Genomic DNA, 24,846 nt, shown 5'->3' with positions numbered 1-24,846 from the left:
ATACTGATTTTAGTGGGAGTAGATTCTATTAAAATAGTTTAATGTGATTTGCTCTATCATGGATACGTTTGTCTTAGTGTATTTTGCATTACTTTTGTTGTAGATTAAATGGCACCTAGCAACATGTGGCGGAACCGTCCAACTTAAACTGGTTTAAATGCGCCTAATTGCTGCCGACGCAGCAATTATCCGAAGCGCACTTAAAACAGTATAAGTCCGGTCGTCCGTCGAGTGTCCCTAGGACTCCTCGAAAGATCCACGTCGTGTCTCATAGCCATACATCAGGATAGTATCCGCGATGGGATAGCATCAACAATTATTACATTTTTACATATATACAAGAGGTACGAGTTAATACAAGACTTAGTTTGAAGCAAACTTAATAGTGCAGTGTTAGACAGAGTTCTAGGACTTTAAAATATAAACGGGTGGAGATGAGCATTATAAAACTTCTTCTAAGGGTATTGTGAGACTCATAACAATACCCTAGGGTTTCGGGGCTTCCTCCTCGGTGGACTCCTGCGGTGCTTCTGAAAAGATAGCCACAAGGGATAACCCTGAGTACGGTGTACTCAGCAAGTCTTACCCGACTAACCAATATAATAATAATTTTTCTTGGAAGTACATGATAGCTTTTTGGTGTACTGGGCTGATACAATTTGCCGAAAAGCTTACTACAAGTGATGCCTTAGTTTTATCTTTTATTTCGGTTAAGTTGTTACCTAACCATTCTAGATGATGAGAAAAGATTACATGCAACAATAAGGTATTAAGTCATACATCAATTATTAACAGAAAGATATAACATTCGTGAATTTATGCTACGATGCTCAACAGTGATCAAGTGCATTCATAACCGAGAATTGCAGCGATCCGGATCATATTACATCCTGCAGGAGAGCACCCTAATCACCAGTTATATACGGCTGTCCAGGTCGTACGTAACGACTTTTCGATTAGCAAAACCAATGATTGGGAATAAGACTACCCGGACCCAGGAACGCACCCCCACATGGGACCCCACGTCTGGCCCGATCACCATGTGAGTTTCAAGCTACGCCCCTGCCAATCTCCAGCACGTCAAGCACGGGTATGAAGTATTCCCGATCAGAGAGTTTACTAACCTACTGGGCTTTACTGGTCCCATACCCAGTAAGTGATCAGATGATTATCACTTGATCAAAGGTTAAGACAACGAATCGAGCCTTAACCAAATTAATCTAGCAGACAGAACTACATCCTTAGCTTCTGTCAGCTTTTCAATTTCCAATTCATCTTTCCATAAATAACATGCGTGACTCAAAAGTTTTCCTTAAGGTTGGTAAACCAAGCATTTAAGCAACTAAGCATTTCTAGACTTGGGTTATCTACTAAAGGTTTGAACAAGTGGCAAAGATGTCCTTAAAACAAGGTATGATCATGCACAAGAATAGGTTTCAAGAAACTCCTAGACCTAATGCATACATATAGAAACTAGCTAATTACAGGACACATGAAATATTGACTTCAAAATAATAGGTGTAATGCACCGGGGCTTGCCTTGTTCGCTTAAAAAGTTAGCACTGTCCGAAGGGTTGGCCTCGCAGGGGACCAATTCAAAGATTTCCTCAAACTCCGAAGATCCTTCTGAATATTCCGAGTATTCTCCTTCTGGTGCTTCGGGGTCTATAGCACAACATATGCAGAGGTTAGGAATGCAATTTTGAATAAAAGACTATACAACTTTCCTTCATGATAAATTTGCAAGCCAACAAGGACTATACAATTTATCATGATAAAGTTGCAAGCCAACACACAAAACCCGAAAAGATTAGCCCACAATTTTTATTTCCTTACTTAACCTTACTTAAGACCTTTCTTTTATTTTTAGAAAAGGTTATAATTATTTTCTAACTTGAAAACCTAATTTCCTATGAGTTAAGAATAATTTGTGATTATGAAAATGTTATTCCATATTTTATGCATTTTATAAAGATTAAGTATTTATTTAATTACCTTAAAAGAAAGGCATTAAATAAATACCCAAATTTTTATTATTTTTCTAGGGTATAAAAATTTTAATGCGTAAAGGAAAATAAAACAAGCCTAACAAAATTGGTTTCACTAATTTTGGACACTTCTAGAAATTTCTGTGATTTAAATGGTGAGATTCGGATTTAAACTAATTATTCTATAAAGGAAATCTAAATTTTCCCGAAAAACTCCCCCGGCAACTTTTCTCACGCGACTCGACTCTACCCCCTCTCTCTTACGCTGGGCCCGTGGCGCGGACCCACCCCTTTTCCTATTCAATCTACCCGCCAGCCTATTTCTCCCCCGGGCGGGCCTTACTGGGCCGATTCTTCTCCTCTCTTTTTTTTTCTCTTTTTCTCGTGAGCGCGGCCTGTCTTTCTCCTGGGCCTCCGGCCCTTTTATCTCTACGGCCAACCGCGTGCGCTCCTGGGCCTTCAAGACCGCAGCCCAACTGGCCTCCGCTGCGGCCGACCGGCCTGCTCTCTCTCTCCTTCTCTTCTCCACTGACGCGCGGGCCCCCGACTCCCAGCACCTTCTTCTTCCTCCCGCCAAAACTGGCTAGGTCGGAAAAGCACCTCTGTGCCCTCACGCACCCGCGCGTGGCAACAGCTCCTCGGGAGATGGCCGGAGCCACTCCCTCCACGGTGGCGGGCGGTGGCACCTACGGCCGGTCGTGGCTACGCACGACGATGGCGCAACCTACCCCAACGACTATTACTACACCATCCTGGCATCCCAAGGACCTGCCTATGGCTACCCAAGAAGGAAGAGAGCAAGAGCAAGGGGGGTGCTCACCGTGAGCAGGAGGTGCGGCAACGGCGGATGGAAACGGCGGCGGCGCAGGGCCTACCGGCAAGGATGTTGGACAACGACTCGGCTGGGGTGTAGCTGGGGTGTCTGTGGAGGAGTGGGCGAGAGGAATCGACGGGAGCTGCGGTGTGGTGGGAGTATTTGCTTGGCGGCGGCGGCTTGACAGAAGGAGCGGCGGCGGTGAAAAGAGCGGCGGTAAATGGGGCGGTGCGGGAGCGGTAGATATATGAAGGTTTTACTGCACGCATGGCTGACACCGTGGTCTACTCGTAGGATTGCGTGGTGAGGAGGTGGCATAGCTGCCGTGCTGGCGAGCGACCGAGAACGGCGGCGGTGACACGTCGAGCTCGGCTCTGTCAACACCTGAAGATACTTGTTCAAAGTCCATACTTCAATACGGTATAGTTGTCTTGATCCAATTATTTGAAAAATTAAACAGAATTCAATTTTGAAAATGGACTCTGCTGCTGTTTTTCTGAACTCCCTATTGTCGGACGGTGAACAGTAACCATGAGTTTCCATTTTCTTTCTTTGATTCTTTTGAGATATTTCGGATCAAATCTTGTTCCAAATTTTGATCCTTAAGTTCTAATCACCCTTACACCTTCATTCCATATTTTTGTCGAATTTTTCTAAATTTCGAATTCAAAATTCAAATTTCATTCAAATTTGACCCGAATTTGATTTTCGACCATTTTCTTTTTCTTTTCTTCACGAATTGCTTCCATTTTTTCAAAGTCACTTTGATGACTACAATGGCAGGTATTACACAACACCACACCATTTGCTTTGCGTTCGGTCCTTGAGAAGGACAAGTTGTATGGAACAAACTACTCGGATCGGATCCGTAACCTGAGAATTGTTCTCAGGGCCGATAAAAAGGAAGATGTTCTAGACACCCCACTACCACTAGTACCTGCTGATGATGCATCTGCTGCCGTTAAGGCTGCTTACAAGAAGGCATTTGATGCTAATCTTGAGTTAAGCTGCCTTATGCTTGCTTGCATGGAACCCGAGTTGCAGATGCAGTTCAAAACAAATCATGAGGCACACGATATGATCGTGGCGCTCAAGGACATGTTCCAGACACAGGCTAGGACTGAAAGGTTCAATGTGTCCAAAGCCTTTCTGGAGTGCAAGATAGCAGAAGGCGCAGCAGTAGAACCACATGTAATCAAGATGGTTGGTTACACTCAGCGATTGGAGAAGCTGGGCTTCCCAATGGGCAAAGAGTTGGCCACTTACTTCATTCTTTCATCTCTTCCGCCTAGCTATGGAGTTGAATAATTGTTATTTCGTTCCTAGTTTAAGTCGAAACATTTTGTCTCCTTCATGCTTGATGAAGGATGGTTATTCATTTGCGAGTGAAAACAATGGTTGTGTGATCTCTAAGAATGATATGTTTATGGATTTTGCACCCATTGTGAATGGATTATTTGTTTTAAATCTTGATGGTTCACCTGTCTGTAACGTAAGTGCTAAAAGGCCTCGGCCTAATGATTTGAGTCCTACCTACTTGTGGCATTGTCGTTTGGGTCATATAAGTGAAAAGCGCATGAAGAAGCTCCATTCTGATGGACTTCTAACTTCGTTTGATTTTGAAGCATACGAGACATGTGAGGCTTGCTTGCTAGGCAAGATGACCAAGATGCCTTTCACAGGATTTCCTGAGAGAGCAGTAGACTTGTTGGAACTCGTACATAGTGATGTATGCGGACCAATGAGCACGACGGCTAGAGGAGGATTCCAATACTTCATAACTTTCACTGATGATTTTAGTAGATATGGCTATGTCTACTTGATGAGGCACAAGTCTGAAACCTTTGAAAAGTTCAAGGAATTTCAGAATGAAGTTGAAAATCAGCGTGGCAAGAAAATTAAGGCCTTACGATCTGATCGTGGAGGCGAGTATTTGAGCCACGAGTTTAGCAATCATCTAAAGAGTTGCGGAATTGTTCCACAACTTACGCCGCCTAGAACACCTCAGAGAAATGGTGTATCCAAGCGACATAATCGAACTTTCTTAGACATGGTTCGATCAATGATGAGCCAGTCGGACCTACCGTTGTCATTTTGGGGATACACTCTAGAAACAACAACTTTCACACTTAATAGGGTACCGTCTAAATCCGTAGTTAAGACACCATATGAGATGTGGACTGGAAAAGTTCTCAGTTTGTCTTTTCTAAAGATTTGGGGATGTGAAGTGTTTGTCAAGTGACTTCAATCGGACAAGATCACACCTAAGTTGGATAAGTGCATTTTCGTGGGATATCCAAAGGAAACTTTGGGATATTATTTCTACAACCGGTCAGAGGGCAAAGTGTTTGTCGCTCGGAACGGGGTTTTCCTAGAGAAAGAGTTTCTCAAAGGAGAAAAGAGTGGAAAGACAGTGCATCTTGAAGAGGTTCAAGATGAGCCGATTGGGCAAGAATCAATGAGTGATGCTAACGTAGCAGAACAAGTTGAGATACCCATGGCAAGAGAAGCACCGCCACAACCACGAAGGTCGGCAAGGCTCCGCGAAATGTGGGAAATATTATTGTTGGACAATGATGAGCCTGCGACATATGCAGAAGCAATGATGTACCCAGACTCCGAAAAATGGCAGAATGCCATGCAATCCGAAATAGAGTCCATAGGAGACAATCAAGTTTGGAACTTGGTTGACCCGCCTGATGGTGTTAAAGCCATAGAGTGCAAGTGGATCTATAAGAATAAAAAGGACATGGATGGAAATGTTCACATCTATAAAGCACGATTTGTCGCAAAAGGTTTTCGACAAGTTCAAGGAGTTGACTACGACGAGACTTTCTCGCCTGTAGTGATGCTTAAGTCCATTCGGATTATTCTAGCTATAGCTGCATATTTCGATTATGAGATATGGCAGATGGATGTCAAGACAGCTTTTTTGAATGGAAACCTAGCTAAGGACGTGTATATGATACAGCCTGAGGGTTTTGTCGATCCGAAAAATGCTGGAAAGGTATGCAAGCTTCAAAGATCCATTTATGGATTGAAGCAAGCATCTAGGAGTTGGAACATTCGTTTTGATAAAGTGGTCAAAGGGTTTGACTTCACCAAGAACGAAGAAGAGTCTTGTGTTTACAAGAAGATTAGTGGGAGCTCTGTAGTATTTCTAATCTTATATGTGGATGACATATTGCTGATTGGAAATAACATTCCTATGCTTGAGTCCGTAAAGACTTCACTGAAAAATAAATTTTTCGATGAAGGACTTAGGGGAAGCGGCATATATTCTGGGCATTAAGATCTATAGAGATAGATCGAGAAGGCTTATAGGATTAAGCCAAGATACTTACATTGACAAAGTGTTAAAGCGGTTCAGCATGGAAGAGGCAAAGAAAGGGTTATTCCCTATGTCACATGGCATACATCTCAGCAAGACTCAGTGTCCTTCGACTGCTGATGAGCGGGATCGCATGAGTAGAGTGCCATATGCCTCAGCTATTGGATCTATCATGTATGCAATGATAAGTACTCGCCCAGATGTTTCATATGCGCTAAGTATGACAAGCAGACACCAGTCTGATCCAGGTGAGAGTCACTGGACAGCGGTGAAAAACATTCTTAAGTACTTGAGAAGGACTAAAGATATGTTCCTCGTCTATGGAGGTGAGGAGGAGCTCGTTGTAACAGGTTACACCGATGCTAGTTTCCAAACCGACAGAGATGATTCAAAGTCACAATCAGGATTTGTGTTCATGCTAAATCGTGGTGCTGTTAGTTGGAAGAGTTCCAAGCAGGAGATGGTGGCTGATTCTACAACAGAAGCGGAGTACATCGCGGCTTCGGAAGCCGCGAAGGAGGGTGTTTGGATAAGGAATTTCCTCATTGAGCTTGGTGTGTTCCCGAATGCGTCCAGCCCATTGAATCTCTACTGTGATAACAATGGGGCAATTGCGCAAGCAAAGGAGCCAAGGAACCACCAGAAGAACAAACACGTAATGCAGCGATTTCATCTCATTCGAGACTTCGTTAACCGGGGTGAGATCAAGATATGCAAAATACACACGGATCTGAACATTTCTGATCCGTTGACAAAACCACTCCCGCAGGCTAAGCATGATGCGCATGTAAGAGCTATGGGTATTAGGTACCTTCTAGATTGACTCTAGTGCAAGTGGGAGACTGTTGGAGGTATGCCCTAGAGGCAATCATAGAGATGATGATATTCCATTTGTATCCATGATTTATATTGTGTTCCTTGAATATCCATTAAAGGCTACTTGAATTGATTTACAATTATGTGAATTGTGTGTGAAACTCTTTACTTGTATGGTTATTCTAAAGTTGTCCCTAGTCGGAGTTCATGTGAGGACACACATGAATATTAGACTAGCACATGTATTAGTTGATGACTATGTTTCACAAGTCATGGACATGGAGATGTTGAACTAATAATGTGGGCACATGTGGAGACATGTGCTAGGACTGACCCAACATGAGAAGTAGTTCTCTCTTTACACAACATATACGCTTTGTCCTTAGACCTGAGATTGTCGCATGTATTCAAGATGTGGATCGACTTACTTAGGGGCTATCAAATGTTACGCCGTAACAGGGTAGTTATAAAGGTAGCTTTCGGGTTTGTCAGGACGCATGCTGTGAGACATGGTCAATCAAGATGGGATTTGCCTCTCTCTGATTGAGAGTGATATCTCTGGGCCCCTCGAATGATCGGATCTGAAAATGCATGGCCATGCTACGTACGGTTAACAGTTAACCTACAAAGGGATTCCGAATCACAGGATCGAGAAAGAGCGGTCGGCTTGAAGCTAGACCAAATATCGTGAGGCAAAGGGAATAGCATGTATATAATGTTGTGATGGTTCGTCTGATATGATCTTCGTGTGCATATAGGAGTTGGCACGTCTTGCTAGAGGTCGCTACCGACTATTGGGCCGACTAGGAGTACTCGGGCCATGTCTATATATATCCGAACCCATAGGGTCACACACTTAAGGGGCTGGAAGCCCAATTCGGATATGATCCGAGTTGGATTAGGTTTAGAAGTACTAATGGGCCTCGGACCCAGAGGTCCGTTAGGAACCTCTATAAATAGAGGGCTGGGGGCGCCCTAGGGTTTACACCTTTTTGGCGAAACACATCTGCCGCGCCTCCCACGCCCTCGCCTGTTGCAACTCGCGGATCTAGTAGTCCGGCTTGCGATGCTTCCTCCCTGCACGTGTGGATACCTATAGGTGTTGCGCCTGCAGCACTTGGACGAGCCGCCGACGAGCCACGACGAGCCGCCGACGAGCCGACGACGAGCCACGGCACGAGGGAGATCTTGCTGCACGTGGACGAGCTGCTGAGGAGCTGCTGGACGTCGACGTGATCGACTACGTATGACTACGCTGATCCACTTCGTTGCATCGACGCGAATCTACATCTTCCGCACCAGTAGTGCGTCGAGTGGTAATCCCGTGATCCTTATACGGCAGTTTTCCTGGTTTACGTGGTAGAAAATTTTGTTTTGCGCTAGTGTAGCCTACCTCATATCCCAACAGTTGCATCGTCCAGACGGTCAACGCAGCAACTCTTGCATTATTGCCCACATGGAAATCAACTTCTCCTCTTTCCACGCTTCTACTTCTTATCATTCCCTGCATCGAATTGCAAATATGAGCAACCGATCCGGTATCAAATACCCAAGAATTAATAATTGTATCAGTGAGAAATATGTTGTCTATAACATTAATAACAAGCGTACCTGAGGTGGAAGTACTCTTACTTCCGCCATTCTTCAATGAAGCTAGGTACTGCTTGCAGTTTCTCTTCTAGTGACCAAGTTCATGACAATAAAAGCTTTAGAATAACCATACAAGTAAAGAGTTTCCTCACACAATTCATAAAATTGCAAATCAATTCAAGTAGCCTTTAATGGATATTCAAGGAACACAATATAAATCATGGATACAAATGGAATATCATCATCTCTATGATTGCCTCTAGGGCATACCTCCAACAACTTGATGATTAAGTTGATGAGCACGGGCGCGAGTAATAGGACCAGAAACTGGTACTTGTGTCGGCGTAGAAACTGGTACTCGTGTCGGCGTGGATGTATCGTTAGTGTTGATGTCCTTATCATCCTCCCCTTCTTGCATTTGAGTCATCCTCGACTCAAGCTCTTCTTCTTCTTCCAAATATGGCTTCAAATCTGCAATGTTAAATGTGGGACTAACCCCAAAATCTGCAGGCAGATTGAGCTTATATGCATTATCATTAATTTTCTCTAACACTTTAAATGGTCCATCAGCCCTAGGCATCAATTTAGACTTTCTCAATTCAGGAAACCTATCCTTTCTCAAGTGCAACCAAACTAAATCTTCAGGTTCAAATATTAGTTCCTTTCTACCTTTATCACCAGCAAACTTATATTTAGCATTCATACGCTCTATGTTTTCTTCAGTTGTTTCATGCAGTTTTAGCATCAATTCAGCACACTTAGTAGCATCAAAATTTAGTTTTTCAGAAGATGGCAAAGGCATCAAATCAATAGGAGCACGAGGCAAGAAACCATATACAATCTGAAATGGGCACATCTTTGTAGTAGAATGCAACGAACGATCATAAGCAAATTCAATATGAGGCAAACAATCTTCCCACATCTTAATGTTCTTCATTAAAATAGCCTTTAACATAGTAGACAAAGTTCTATTGACAACTTCAGTTTGACCATCAATTTGGGGATGACATGTAGTAGAAAATAAAAGCTTAGTTCCCAGTTTTCCCCATAAAGTCTTCCAAAAATGACTAAGAAATTTAACATCACGATCAGAAACAATTGTGTTGGGCACACCATGCAAACGAACAATTTTTCAAAAGAACAAATCAGCAATATAAGTAGCATCATCAGTTTTATGACAGGGTATGAAATGCGCCATCTTAGAAAATCTATCAACAACCACAAACACACTATCACGTCCCTTCCTAGTCCTTGGCAGACCCAACACAAAATCCATAGAAATATCTTTCCAAGGACCTCTAGGAACAGGTAGAGGCAAATACAAACCATGTGGATTTAACCATGACTTAGCCTTTTGACATGTCGTGCAACGAGCAACAAATCTATCCACATCTCTTCTCATATTTGGCCAAAAGAAATGACCAACAAGTATGTCCTCCATTTTCTTGACTCCAAAATGCCTGATCAAACCACCTCCATGGGCTTCCTGCAGCAACAACAAACGAACGGAGCTAGCTGGAATGCATATCTTGTTAGCTCTAAACACAAACCCATCACTAACGATGATTTGTTCCATCCTTTCCCATCTTTACAATACAGCAACACATCTTTAAAATCAGCATCATTAACATATTGGTCTTTAATGGTTTCTAATCCAAAGATTTTGTAATCAAGTTGATTCAGCAAGGTATACCTCCTAGACCAAGCATCAGTAATAATATTCTTTTCCCTTTCTTGTGCTTAATAACATAACAAAAAGATTCAATAAATTCAACCCACTTAGCATGTCTACGGTTCAATTTTCCTTGACTACGAATATGCTTCAAAGATTCATGATCAGAATGAATAACAAACTCTTTGGGTCACAAGTAATGCTACCATATTTCTAATGTGCAAACAAGAGCATACAGTTCCTTATCATAAGTAGAATAATTTAGAACATGCCCACTCAATTTTTCACTAAAATATACAACAGGTTTGTCTTCTTGTAACAAAACACCACCCAATCCAATTCCACTAGCATCACATTCAAGCTCAAAAGTCTTATTAAAATCAGAAAGCTGGAGGAGGGGTGCATGTGTCAACTTATCTTTCAGCATGTTGAAGGAGTTCTCTTGTACTTTGCCTCAACTAAAAGGCACTCCCTTCTTCGTAAGCTCATTCAAAGGTACAGCAATGGTGCTGAAGTCCTTCACAAAACAGCGATAGAAACCAGCAAGTCCTAGGAAACTCCGCACTTGTGTAATAGTCATTGGTACAGGCCATCCCTGTATAGCTTCTATCTTGGCTTGATCAACCTCAATTCCCTGTGGAGTCACAACATAGCCAAGAAAAGACACTCGATCGGTGCAAAAGGTGCACTTCTCAAGGTTACCAAATAAATATGCATCTCGTAAAGCATTAAAAACAGCACGTAAGTGATCAAGATGTTCATCCATAGATTTGCTATAAATCAATATATCATCAAAATAGACCACAACAAATTTTCCAATGAAAGCACGCAGAACCTCGTTCATTAATCTCATGAAAGTACTAGGTGCATTAGTTAACCCAAAAGGCATGACTAACCACTCATATAAACCAAATTTAGTTTTAAAAGCAGTTTTCCATTCATCTCCCAATTTCATACAAATCTAGTGGTACCCACTACACAAATCAACTTTGGAAAACACAACAACACCACTAAGTTCATCAAGCATATCATCCAAACGTGGAATAGGGTGTTGATATTGAATGGTAATATATTGATAGCTCTACAATCAACACACATACACCATGTTCCATCTTTCTTAGGCACTAAAATAACCGGAATAGCACAAGGTCTAAGAGCACATAACCTTTCTCGAGTAGTTCTTGCACTTGTCGCTGAATTTCTTTAGTTTCTTCTGGATTTGTCCTGTATGGCGCACGGTTTGGCAAAGATGCACTAGGAATAAGATCAATTTGGTTCTCAATCCCTCGTATTGGTGGCAGCCCTGCTGGTATCTCACTTGGAAACACATCAGAATACTCTTGCAAAATGTTAGCAACAGCAGGGGGCAAAGAATGCTGCATGTTGTGAACCGAAATCAACGCATCCTTGCATACCAAAGCATAGGCAACAGAAGTGGAAGCAACCAATTCATTAATACCAGATTTAGTAGCAAGCAAGCAATATCCTTTCAATCTTATCTCATCTTTCTTATTACTAATAGATTTGATATTTTTATCGCTCTCAATTTTAGTTTTCTTAGCTTTAGCAACATTATCACACACAATAGCTTCAGGAGACATAGGAAGCAAAACAATTTTCTTATCATGGTGTATGAGAGAATACTGATTTGATCTACCATGATGCATACAATACGTATCAAATTGCCATGGTCTACCTAGCAGAATATGACAAGCTTCCACAGGCACAACATCACATTCAACAATGTCATGATATGATCCGATAGCAAAATTAATTCGCACCAGTCTTGTTACCTTAACCTTACCACTATTGTTGAGCCATCGAATGTGATATGGATGTGGGTGCGGTTTGGTTGTAAGTGCAAACTTCTCCACCATATCACTGCTAGCCAAGTTGTTGCAGCTACCTCCATCAATTATCAAACAACACGAATGCTCTTTAATGACACGCTTTGTTTGTAATAGTGTATGCCGCTAATTTTGCTCCACCTTCTCCATTTGTGCGGTAAGCACACGCTGCACAATGAGGCTCTCATAATGATCTGCATCATCTACACCAATCTGCTCTTCTGGTTGTTCCTCACTACCTGCATGGTCAGCAGCAAGCAAAGCAAATGTATCTTCATCAAAATCACTAGCAGAGGAATACCCACCATCTTCTTTGACCATCAAAACATGCTTGCTAGGATAGTCATGCTGCACGTGTCCAAAGCCCTTGCATCGATGGCACTGAACATCTCTTGTTCTACCCATGGATGCAATCGAAGAGGTACTAGTGGCTAGTTTCTGGGCAGTCTTGGTTGTTGAATTTGTGGGAGGAGCATGTTGCTTGTCGCTGGATGGTGGTGGTGGTGCCGGCCGACTCAGGGATGGAGAGGATGGAGGTGTACGTCCGGTCAAAGAGGTAGTCGTGCGCGGCTGTCATGATGTAGATTTTCCTGCAGAAATATTATTCTTGGTATTAGCATGTCGCCCCTGCACTTCCCTTTCAACTTTACAAGCAAGATGAAATAAATGGGTTACATAAGTATCATCTTTATAAGTAAGGATGTCCTGAATTTCATGGTTTAAACCACCCAAAAATCTAGCCATAGCAGGTTCCTCATCCTCCTCTAAGTTACAACGCAGCATACCCATTTGTAACTCCTAATAATATTCTTCTACACTTTTAGCACCCTGTCTCAATTGTTGCAACCTATTGATCATGTGCATAGTAAGAAGGAACAAATCTACCTCGCATGATCTGTTTCAAAGCATCCCATGTTTGTGGCATGTTATTAGAATTTTTCTTGCCATGTTCTATCCACCAAACATAAGCAAAATCAGTGAACTCACTAGTAGCAGCCCTAACACGTGTATTTTTAGGAAATTCATGACATGCAAACTTTTGATCAACAGCAATTTCCCAAGTAATGTAAGCATCAGGATCATATTTTCCATCAAAAGGAGGTATCTTAAACTTTATCTTACTGAAAGCATCATCATTATTATGTACCTCGCGTCATCAGTAAGCACCCATACCTCTGCGATTATGGCGTAGGCGTCGACGATCATGAGCGTCTCGGTCATCTTGTTTAGTATCAGCATCCCAATTGTCCTTGACACGCTCATCCTTGTTGTTATCTCCATCATACCCATTAGTGGTTTTGGCATGCATCTCATCAAAACATCTCAAAATAGCAGCAAGGCTTTTGTCAATACGAGCGACCGATGTCTCTAGTCCTGTAAGCTTGGTGTTGGTGGCAAGTTGCGTGGCCTCCAACAGACCAATCTTCTCATTCGTCACCTGCAAATCATCATCAAGCCCTTCCACGTGCCCCTTCACTAGCTTTTCAAAATATTGTATGATGCCCTTGGTGCGAGGAGAATTTGGCATATTCTGACTATCCTCTATCCTGTCATGGTTAGACGAACAAAGGCAACAAGAAAATAGGTGAAGAAATAAAAAAAACCTACAGCTATTAGGATGTAGCTACTGCAAGGCGCTCACTCTCAACCCGTTACACAAGCTCTTACCAATTCTCACCTTGCTCAACAGGAGGGGATGGCTACCAACAAGTATGCAACCAACCGTGGAATGAAGTGTATCGGTGTCGCAACAATAGGACCTGTCAAGCTGTAGTTGAAATATGTGGAGCTGTAGGTGTGCTGAAGCAAGGAAGTACTAGCACCATGTTAGTCACAAAAGCAAGCTGAATAATCGTTCAACGGTGGTACTGTGTTGGTCCTAGACTAGACCGTGCTAGAGACACGAGCCTGGACATAAAGGAAATCACAACACACCACCGGGAAAACAATAGACAAGCACAATGAACAGCCCCTTTTCTTCCTATTTTTTTTTCTTTTTTTCTATTTTTTTATTTTTTTCGGGGGATCCTCAAAACTGATTATATGAATAAAAAGACTTCACAGGAGCCACACACCACACAAGCTCTCTCTCTCTCTGGAGTAAGCCGACGTAAAATGGATATGCAGGACGTGGAGAATTTGAGTATAGGTATGACTACTTTTGCACAAAGATGTACTCAGATTCGAACTCAAAACAGCAACAAGGCAGCTATCAATTCGGATTCAAAACCGATTCCAACTCAAACTCAACACCACATGGGATTCGGTCTCCAACCCTTCAAGACTAAACCAAGCAACTAGGGATATAATGAACTGTTGTGTGATTAATATGGATATGAAGAATAGCACGCAACACGGCCAAACAACCAACTCGGACTTGAGCTGCTCATCGATTCGAACTCGGCCTTTAACAAGATCAGGACTCGGTCTCGACCAACCCTAGCACAATGACGCGCATAGTTAGCCGAGTCCATGTTGGACTTGAACTCCAAACTGCACTCAGATTCGGCAATAGAGAGATCAAAAGGTAGCACACGGCTGTGACTAGAACGTGACAAGAACTCGAAACTCTAAAAGACTAAAACTAAGACCAGCAACTCGACACAATCGATGCAACCGAAACTCAACAAGCCCTAACTAAGTAGTGCTAGCAAAGGCTCAAAGGGTTTATAGGATTGTGGGTAAACTAATCTACTATTTTTTTAGCTTTTTCTAGACTATAGGAAATTAAAAACAGCAAAGTATTGAAAGTCTCTCACCGATAAACCTTGCTCTGATTACCAACTGATAGGAACCCGCTAGGGTTGGTTCCCAATCTTTCAATGAGAGGGCGTGGGGTAACTCGATTAGTAGTTGGAGATGACGTTCACGGTCCAATTCTAAGCTGCGCCTTAGCAACCGATACACCACCTCCAATGGATGCCGCGATCTTGTGGAGCGCGTTACCCGGCCACTAGGGCACTCGTCCTGCAAGCAATTGAAGAACTAGCAAGAACAAGTATAACAAGTACTAAATTTACTAGATGAAGATGAAGGTTTCAATTTCAATCTCAATAAGGTGGGGTTCCGAAGACAAGATGACGGGCAGCTGATCCAGCACGCGCGCTTAGAAGCAAGTAGCGAGAGCTAAACTTGATCGAAACAAAACCCAACTATTCTTGGTGATGGCTAAGGGGTATATGAAGGTGGGAGGATGACCACCAGGGTGTTGGGGTCGTGCTCCAACCCTAGGACGCGTACCTAATGGACCCAACTTGATACACGGCCCCTTGGGCCAAATTAAAGTGACGCAGCACCTTTGTATAGAAAATCTCTCGGTAACAATTCGGTCATTGTGGCCACCTCAGACCATATATGGACTTGAGTCCAGATCCATATGAAAATAGACTTCATAACGAATCTGTGAAGTATTTGAATGCCCCAATCCGAGTCCGTATGCGACCGTGGTGACCATCACAAGTTGGTGTTGTCCTAGAGTCCGAATCCAGCCTGCGCGAGTCCTTTTCCCTTTCGGTCTTCTCCCTGGTTCCTAACCAAAACAAGAGTGCACATGTCTCCATGGTCTAAATATGATGTACAAGAACTCAAGAGTGAATTTACTTGATGATTAAGTTGATGAGCACGGGCGCGAGGAATAGGACTAGAAATTGGTACTTGTGTCGGCGTAGAAACTGGTACTCGTGTCGGTGTGGATGTATCGTTGGTGTTGATGCGCTCATCATGAAGGGTGTGCTACTTGCTGCCTTGCAACCTCCTCCTCCTGTCTTGGTAGGACTCAGCATGGTCTCCATCACCGTTGGCGTTTCTAGCAGTGTTGAGGATCTGTTGTCGCCTAGCGGCTCAGTTGGCGTTCTTTTGAATGTGCTATGCCTTGGCCTGCTTTGTTTCCCCCTCCACAGTTCATTCATCATCAAAGACCAGTGCCGCCGGGGCAACAACTTAAACGAAACTAGGGGCTGAGTTGCTTTCGGAGTTGTGAGTGGATTCAGCGGAAGTTTCTATCTGGTCTTCATCTTCTGCCTCCGACAGCTGATCTGGATCGGTGGTGTAGTCCGTCTCCATGCCTTCCTCCAAGATTGAAAAAAGGGAATCATTGGCTGGTGGATGGCTACTGATAACAGCCACAATCTACGACTCATCCTCATCCAACTAGTCATTTACCAAGTTGAAGAAGTTCAATCTCGCCATAGCTTTCCTCAGCCAGTAAGGGAAACGGATCTGAGGGGTCAAACCAATCGGCTTCCCTCCGAGAGTAGACTCACAGAGGGTTATGCACTCGACCAGCTGGGTTGCGATCCAATCCATAGCTTGGACAAGATCGTCAGCGGAGAGAGCCACGGGGGCTCCATCCTTTTCTGCTGTAGGGTACAGCAGATTGTCGACCAGAACTCTTGGGTTCCTAGTCTGCAGTGGCCTGTCGAGGATTGCTCGATTAGCCTGGGCTTGGTTGCCAATAAGATTGGATCTATTAGCCAAACCTAGGTTGCCTGCGACCGGTGCTGTAGCCTGATTGGAGGTTTCGATCTTCTCAATAGAGGGACTAGGGATGATGCAAGGCACCTCCCTGATGAGAAGCTGGCCCCCGAGAGGGACCGAGTTGTTGGCCACACGATCGCCAGCGGCGGAGGCAGTGTGATCTCCCCAGAAGGGAATTGCCACTCCCATCACGATGAAGATGATGTAGCTCTTCGAGATCTTGACAAGCTTGCCAACTAACATGGTGAACCCCTACCTTGCACGCCACCTGTCGGGGGAATAGTCTGGCAGTCCACCACGGGGTAGACCAAGGTGGTAGATTGTGTGGAGGGGGATCACCGCACCTAGAGCTAGATGGATGAACACAAGGACACAGGGGACTTACCAGGTTCGGGCCACAAGATTGGTGTAATACCCTACGTCATGTGCTCGAGGTTGTATTCTCAGCGTGTAGCGTATCGAATATGGCTTGGGTTTTTGAGGGGGGTTCCTGTGCCGCCTTTATATAGTACGAGGGGGGGCAGGGTTACAGATCTAATTCGACCTAATCCTAGTTGGTTATAAGGAAATATACTATCTTTCGGTATAAGTTATCTCTTTACATATTTAAACATGCCTATCTGCAACTATATCTCTTGATGTTGATCCTTCATTTTGATCCGTACACCTATCCCGAGTCCCGTTTGTATGGGCCGTGGCACCCCCTTTGGAGGGCGGCTAGGCCCATCCGAGTGGTACCCGAGGGTTATATCCCCCACACCAATCTTCATGGCTTCCTCCCCTCTCCCCTTATGCTTGCTGCTTGTCCCAACTCCACTCTGCTCGCTGCCACTAGGCCTGGCAGAGAGGAGGGCGGTGGGGTGAGGTATGGAGGAGCCGGATTCCGCAATGGCAGCGTGCGGGGATCCGAGGCAGGCAGCGGGAATCCGCAGCGGCGTGCTTGGATCCACGGAGGGCAGCGATAGAGTGAGGTTCCGGCAGCATGGGGGATGTGCGGGACAAGTAGTGGCAGTGACAAGGCTGAGTCAACTGCGGCAGGTGTGGCATGAGGATCGAGCAACAGCAACGCTGCCTAGGTGCCGGCCACGAGCGTGGTGCGATGGCGGTGGATCCAGGTGCCTCTCTCTCTCTCCCTCTCCCTCCCATCCTGTCACTCAATGCGGCCGGCGGGGTGCGTCACGGGGGCGACCAACGGTGTGTGTTGCCCTATTTTTCCTTTTTTGTTTTCGAAAAAAGGTCATCACCGCCGGCTCCCTATCTGGCAGTGATGCCCTCCCCTATCACCGCTGGCCCTAATCCGCCCACTACAAAAAAATGTTGTAATCCATGACGAATTTTTCATGACATTTTCAGAGAACGTCACTATGGCGCTCTATCTATGACGATCAACCAGTTTTCATCATGGATTCGCAATGTTGGATACTAAGCCCAAAACACTGTGATGTTTTACCAATTTCGTCACAATCCGACCCATAACACTATGACGTTTCAACAAATTCATCACGATCAATAAATTAAAAATCGTCATGTTCCATATGGTAAAAATAGAAAAATCAGGAAAAATAGAAAAATCGGGGGAAAAAGAAAAAAGTAGCAGAGGCGAACCACCCGAATAGGATGCATTGCACTTACCATTAACCTACTTCTTTTGTTCCCACTGGAATTTTGACAAAAACACGCATGGAAGAGAGTTCAAACCCAAGACCTACAACCATAGCAAAGCAATCCTTAGCATCGAGCTATGCCTTCGTTGGTGAATCTATACAGTATTTAATTTATTTGCACACATATGCGCTCGTGCGTTGCTACATAACCAATTCAGAAAAAAATGATGGTGCAAGTGGGGAATCGAACACGGGTCAGAAGTGGTATTCCACCATTTAATACAATGTGTTCGTTCGAAAAATAGTTTAAATTAAGAAAAATTGTGGGTGGAAACTTCAATGTTTGAGTTGAGTTATATGAAACTATAGGAGAGATGTATGTATTTATGAATAATGTATAGATCCACTTTACTAAAATTATTCGAATTTTTTATGTCAATATTATGGACTCAAAATATGCTTCCATTTGAATTCTAGAGTTTCTTGACCAAATTTAGATATTATTACAATTATTATGTGGTAATTACCAGTGGCGGAGGGAGGGAGGCACGGGGGAGCCTGGCACCCCCTGACGGTTTGCGGCCTCTGCAGTGGCCTGGGCCTCTCTGTGCCTCTACCCCTGGCAGTCTGGCACCCCCTGGCAGTCTGGCACTCCCTGGTTCGTGGCCTAATAAGAAAGAAGCCTCCGTTCCAATAAGGGGGTGTTTGGATACAAGGTACTAAACTTTAGGAGGGTCACATAAAATGTTCGGAGGCTAATTATGAGGACTAAACATGAGCTAATTATAAAACTAACTGCAGAACCCCTATACTAATTCGCGAGACGAATCTATTAAGCCTAATTAATCCATCATTAGCAAATGGTTACTGTAGCACCACATTATCAAATCATGGACTAATTAGGCTTAATAGATTCGTCTCGCGAATTAGACTCCATCTGTGCAATTAGTTTTGTAATTAGATTATATTTAATACTTCTAATTAGTATCTAAATATCCGATGTGACATGTCATAAAATTTAGGACGTCATAAAATTTAGGACGCTGGATCCAAACATGCCCTAAGAAAGCCTGCACGTTTACCTGAGTCCACAGTTCGTGAATCGTGAGTTCGTGACCCATCAAGTCTCCTGTCTTCGTTCAATGCGACGTTGTTCGTCTTCCGCCGCCGCCACTCTGCCAGGCGCCAGACTTCCAGAAGCCTTGATGCCCATACCCAGACCAGACCACCGCAGCCACGCCGTTGCTATCCAAATTGACACCACCGCAGCTCGCAGATTAGTATTAACTCTTCCAGTATCAACTGCAACTATCGAAAGATGCTTTTCAGCTATGAAACTTGCGAAGACACATTTCAGATGTACAATGGGAGATAGATTTCTGTGAGATTGTTTGATAGTTTATATTGAGAAGGAATTGGCTGCATCAATCACTACTAATGATATTATTACAGCGTATGATCTTGCTGCTAGTCGAAGAGCTAAATTTAAGTTGATATATATGTAATTTTATTTTAGTTAAGACTTGTGAAACATGTTATTATTATATGTCACTAAAACCAGCTCACATGGCAATCAGTTCTACGTTGCTTTGTCCATTGCCCCCACCCCTTACCTCAAATCCTAGCTCCACCCTTGATAATTACGAAGTAGAAAGTTGAATTATCCATAGCAAACAAGTAAATTCTTCATCTATCTCTAGGATACGGACCATAAAGAAACGTACAAAACTAAATATAATTTTTTTTATTTTTTTTAATCTTAATCGATGTACACGCAGTTTAATTTGAAATTACTTAAAATAAAAATGTAGAAAATCATTTAAAGTATAGTAAATAATAAATAAATACGAAAATTATTGAAACTCCGGTGGAACACCATATATGTAGTCCGTTAGATTTTAAAAATATATCAGAGTACAAAAGATAATATTTTTTTGCTAGTTACTCTTTAGTGCCTTACGGGGTATTTGGATACAAGGTGCTAAACTTTAGCAATGCCACATCGGATGTTCGAAGGCTAATTAGGAGGACTAAACATTAGCTAATTATAAAACTAATTGCAGAACCCCTGTGCTAATTCGCGAGACGAATCTATTAAGCCTAATTTAATCCATCATTAGCAAATGGTTACTGTAGCACCACCTTGTCAAATTATGAACTAATTAAGTTTAATAGATTCGTCTTGTGAATTAGACTTTATCTGTGCAATTAGTTTTGTAATTAGTCTATATCTAATACTCCTAATTAGCATCCAAACATGCGATGTGACAGGTGCTAAACTTTAACATGGATATCCAAACACCCCCTTAAATGAAAAAAGAAAAGAAAAACATCAAACGTTGAGAATATGACAAAAGATATGTTCATGCCCATCTAACTGTTCAGCCCACACAGCCCAATTCAAACCACATCTTGCCTGAGCCGCTAGATGAAAAATAGACAGTTGAGATGCACTCAAAGTCCAATAAATATCCACGCACTCCCTTCACGCCCGTCCGCCGCACCCTCTCCAACCCTCCTACCCGTCCGCCGCGCACCTCCTTCTCCGCAGCGCGCCTGAGAGCAACTCCAAGAGTTCCCCAAAAAATTCTTCCCCAAAACGAGGTATTGGGGGCTATACTAAAAATTTTTTCCCCTAAAAACATATCAGCCCACAACAGATCGCTAAAAACCACCCCCAATAATTCAAAATAAGCCATGTTATCGTCTTTGAGCCCATTAGGATCCGTAGAATTTTTTTCCCCCAACCACCGTACGCGACCAGAGCCCCTGTCAAAATCCTCGTGCGGTAAAAGTTACCTTGCTTTGCTATGACAAAATTATCCTCAAAACAGAGAAGTTCTCGTGTCATGCTGCATTTGTATAGAATTTCTTTACCTAGCTGCCCCTCGTACCAATATACCATGATCATTTTGTGCTTAAGGCAATAAATATGCAACATACATATTCCAAATTGACACCAGTTTGGCTTGCTGCCAACTCATCTTCTGAAGAATGCAGAGCATGTTCTGGGTTTGGAGTGCTTTTTCCCAGTTCGATTGATAACGGAACCAAGTTTGCATGACTTGTGCTAAAAAACAATGACAAGCCATTACACCCCTGCTGATGATTAAGAGCTTAGTTGCTATAGAACCAGTTAAGAGAGAAACAAGGCTTGATTGTATGATCGACATGCCAAAACCATCACCACAATACTCCTATTGTTAACTGCATCTAATCACTGCAACTTAAATCAACTTAGATCTGAACAGGAGCACCAGGTTCAGGATAAAGTGTTCAGTGCAACATCCTATAAGCAGAACTGCATAGATTGAGCAATCATGCTGCATTGCTGCAACCAATTGCACAAAACGAATCAACTGAACAACATGTAATTCATTTTGGGAGTGGAAAGCACTTCATGTAATGCAAGCAGGTCAAGAGTGCTAGCTAAGCTAGAACAGGATTAGTCGAAATTAGCAGAGCATGTTGAACAGACATAGAGCAGATGCATGGAATTGATTGGAAAATGACGGGCAATTCTGGATGTGATATTCATTCATCAGTTCATGCAAACAGTTCAAAACTTCCACCACACATTCGATTCTGTTTTTCTTCGACAGAATGAGCTGAATTTGCTACGACCGAATACTTGACCTGACCCCATCCGACAAATAAGAACTAGTACTAAGAAGCAAGTCAAGCAACCACTACGATTAACTCAAGTAAGGAAGCATCGAGGCAATAGAACCGAACCGCTAAGGCTGGCACCGGCAGATCCAGTAAGATGTGAGCGCAGCGCGAAGTGGATCCGAAGGCTTCTAGACGTTGAAGGCCCAGGCGTGCTCCTGGCGAATCTCCTCCTCCTGCTCCTTTGCGAAGTCATTCTCGATGTTGAATATCTCGCGGATCTGAGCGGTGGTCTTGTCTTTCATCATGTCGGCGAGCTTGCGGCAGGTCACATATTGGACCCGCCCGGCCTCTTGCGTAGGAAGGAGAGGAGCGGACCGCCGCCTAGCGCTCGCCGTCCACCCGGACGCCGCCCCAGCCCGCCGCTGCCTGGCGCTCGCCGTCGGCGTCCCAACCCGCCGCTGCCTGGAAGAGGTAGCGCGGGAAGAGGTCGCGCCCCGACCCGCCGCCGCCTGGTGCTCGCCGTTGGCGTCCCGGCCCGCCGCAGCCTGAATGAGGTCGCACGGGAAGAGGTTGCGTGCGCGGGAATCGCGATTGGGGAAGGAAGGGGAACGCGAAAATATACACGGTGGACGGATATTTTTTTTTTTGGCGTCGTCAAAAGATTAGGGGAGGTTTCGGGGAACCGTTGAAATTCTTTTTTTTTTCATTTTTCCTAAAAAAATATTAGGAGTAAGATTAGCATTCTCTTGCAGAGTTGCTCTCAGCCCCCTCTCTCGTACCTCGTCTCCCTCTCCCGCTCCAAGATGCCACTACCCTCTTCTCCGCTCCAAGATGCCCTTGCGGCCGCGCGTCTCCACTCCCCGGTCTCCATCCTCCGCGCTCGCTCCCCGCCCGTCCGTGCCGCTCATCGCCGACATGCTCGTGGCCTCCCCTCTTCAGATCTGCGAGCGAATCTGCGCCAGGCCGGGGCTGGCACCGCCGGATCCCAATCTGCACCAGGCCGGGGCGAGTGCCGTCGGGGCTGTTGCGCACATGACGGCCGCGCTCGCCGACGCGCTCCGCGTCTTCTACCCGCTCGCCGGCCGCATCTGCCAGGACACCGGCGGCGCGCTCGCCGTCGAGGGCGACAAGGGGCCGAGGTCCTCGAGGCCGAGGCCTAGGTCGTCGCCGTCGACGACCTCGCCGGAGATGGCTGCGACGAGGAGGCCCAGCGGTTCATGCAGCGCCTCGTGCCCTACACCGACAAGGGCTTGGCGCTTCCCTCGCTCCAGCGACAAGGAGTCCATCCGCGATGCCGGCAACCTGTTCGACCAAATGCCGGAAAGGTATAGTGTAGATTTTTTTTTTGCTAGACTGCTGGTGCTGTGTAATGATGCTCTGAAAGTCTTTAGTCTGTACTTGTAATGCAAACTCCGAACTGCAATGCTCTGACTAACTTAACATGAATTTATGAACTTGTAATCTTGTAGTCTTGAAATTGTTCTGCCGAACTGCAATGCTCTGACTTACTTAACATGAATTTATGAACTTGTAATCTTGTAGTCTTGAAATTGTTCTGTACGATGATCTTTTTCCTTGGAATGATGTTCCGAAGTTTGAACTGGTAATGCTATTGTCTGAACCATGACACTCTGACTGAACTTGTAATGCTATAGTCTGAACCATGTCACTAGATCTGTCCCTATGGGATAAGTTTATAATCTCTGTACAACTTGTTTACTTGTCATCAAACTTTATTGTGCAGCTGGAGCTTTAGTTATTTTATTCTATCCCCTGTCCAGAAATGCAGTAGTTGTAATTAGCATATAATGTAAACTTGTCTTTCTTCCAGAAAGGCAGCTTGCTGCATGTTTATTATCGTGGACTTTTGACCTGTGTTGCTTGACGGCAAGCTCATTTCTGATCCACTCATCTCTGACTGTGACTCTATTCTTTCTTGAGTTTTGGTGTGTAGGTGTAGTTGCTGGTGGAGCTGAATCCTGGAGCTGCAACTCTGAATCCTGGAGTTGCATCTAGTGAGTGTTGCTTTTCCTTCTCCACTCCTGTTATTGGATATTGTCTATGTGTGGTCAGCCTTTGTCACTTGTTACTGTATATGTAATGAGAATATATATTTCCATGTGAGAAATTTCAAATTTGAGTTATTCAGTAGAAGATTGACTTGGCTAATTGGATTCCGGTTTGGCTCTTTGTGAAAATTGGTCAATGATCTGAGTACTAGTCGTGTGCTTGTGCTTGTTCCTCTAGTGCTAAGTCTCTACTGCTCTGAATCTGACAAATGTACATATGTGAATTTGTTGATTCAAATCCACCTAGTGCTAGATCCTAGGCTAGCATTTCATGCTTTGTGCTTATCAGGATTGCAAATTAATTAAACATTATGCCATCTATAGTCACAGTTCTATTTCTTACTGTTTTATGCATTGCTTATGCTGCTTTGCTAAATTTCTTTTCTTTTCTTGTTGATGTGCAGACGTAGGAAAGATGATGACGCTGAGCCAGAAGTTGATCCAGAAAGGGACCAGAGGACTGTATTTGCCTCCCAGGTTGATTTTTAATAAGATGCCTTACTTGCTAGTTTATACATTATAAGCGTTACCACAGCTATCACTGAAGGCAGGCGAAAGAGATGTTTATGAGTTCTTCTCAAGGGCTGGAAAGGTGAGAGTATACTGGCCTTGTACTACTTCCTGATTATATAAATGTTCTTTGGCAGCTGTATGCTTCTTTCATGCATTTTAAGTCTTAAACAGATGATGTGGCACAAATATACAGCGGAAAAAAAGGATGGAATTCTTGTCACATGCCAGTTTTTAGTTGGTAGTTTCGTCATATGCATAGATATCTTATTAGTTTCCTTTCATTATTTCTGCAGCTCGTAATGCCTGTGAAATAAACATGACATTGCCCCTTTTTTTTTTCCATGTTTCGGACGAACTCATAAGGAATTAGAGAGCTAGGTTTAGTGTTCTTGGACAGGGTAGACATATGAAGGGCATGTGTTACCTCTTCAGTTCTTGGCTGTTATCTATGAGAATAATCTATGTACATATGATTTGTATCAAAATTGTATGAAATCTGTGTAATTGTGTCGTT

At 43.7% G+C, this 24,846-nt stretch overlaps 1 protein-coding gene and 1 long non-coding RNA gene across 12 annotated transcripts; one reads left to right on the top strand and one right to left on the bottom strand.

Moving 5' to 3' along the window:
- Window positions 1-299: 299 nt before the first annotated feature.
- Window positions 300-22,015, bottom strand: LOC117838882 (uncharacterized). 10 transcript variants are annotated; one of them, XR_011897007.1, is made up of 11 exons: window positions 21,874-22,015; window positions 19,221-19,440; window positions 18,666-18,805; window positions 18,167-18,239; window positions 13,737-13,858; window positions 13,232-13,605; window positions 8,810-12,648; window positions 8,561-8,627; window positions 8,343-8,453; window positions 1,540-1,665; window positions 300-530 (listed from the first exon to the last, which is right to left on the bottom strand). It is a non-coding gene; the product is annotated as an uncharacterized lncRNA (long non-coding RNA). The 10 variants fall into 10 exon arrangements; XR_011897005.1 differs by having other exon boundaries at window positions 13,737-18,239; XR_011897002.1 differs by having other exon boundaries at window positions 13,232-15,025.
- Window positions 22,016-22,414: 399 nt separating this feature from the next.
- On the top strand, window positions 22,415-24,846 carry LOC117838881 (uncharacterized). 2 transcript variants are annotated; one of them, XR_004636733.2, is made up of 3 exons: window positions 22,415-23,075; window positions 23,692-23,765; window positions 24,224-24,846. XR_004636733.2 is itself a non-coding variant. In XM_034719070.2 (3 exons), the coding sequence occupies exons 1-2, from the start codon at window positions 22,582-22,584 to the stop codon at window positions 23,724-23,726; spliced, it is 516 nt and encodes a 171-aa protein (XP_034574961.1). In that variant the 5' UTR covers window positions 22,415-22,581; the 3' UTR covers window positions 23,727-23,765; window positions 24,224-24,846. The 2 variants fall into 2 exon arrangements, 1 of the variants encoding a protein (XP_034574961.1); XM_034719070.2 differs by having other exon boundaries at window positions 23,705-23,765.

This window comes from Setaria viridis, chromosome 9 (genome assembly GCF_005286985.2).
Source record: "Setaria viridis chromosome 9, Setaria_viridis_v4.0, whole genome shotgun sequence".
Lineage (NCBI taxonomy): Eukaryota > Viridiplantae > Streptophyta > Magnoliopsida > Poales > Poaceae > Setaria > Setaria viridis.
This window is presented reverse-complemented; position numbering and strand designations above follow the sequence as displayed.

Bases quoted from the DNA above. Each gene is read 5' to 3' on its own strand.
- LOC117838881 (XM_034719070.2), top strand. From the start codon at position 22,582: ATGCCCTTGCGGCCGCGCGTCTCCACTCCCCGGTCTCCATCCTCCGCG. The intron at 23,076-23,704 runs GTATAGTGTAGA...TTTGGTGTGTAG, and splicing joins TTCGACCAAATGCCGGAAAG to GTGTAGTTGCTGGTGGAGCT.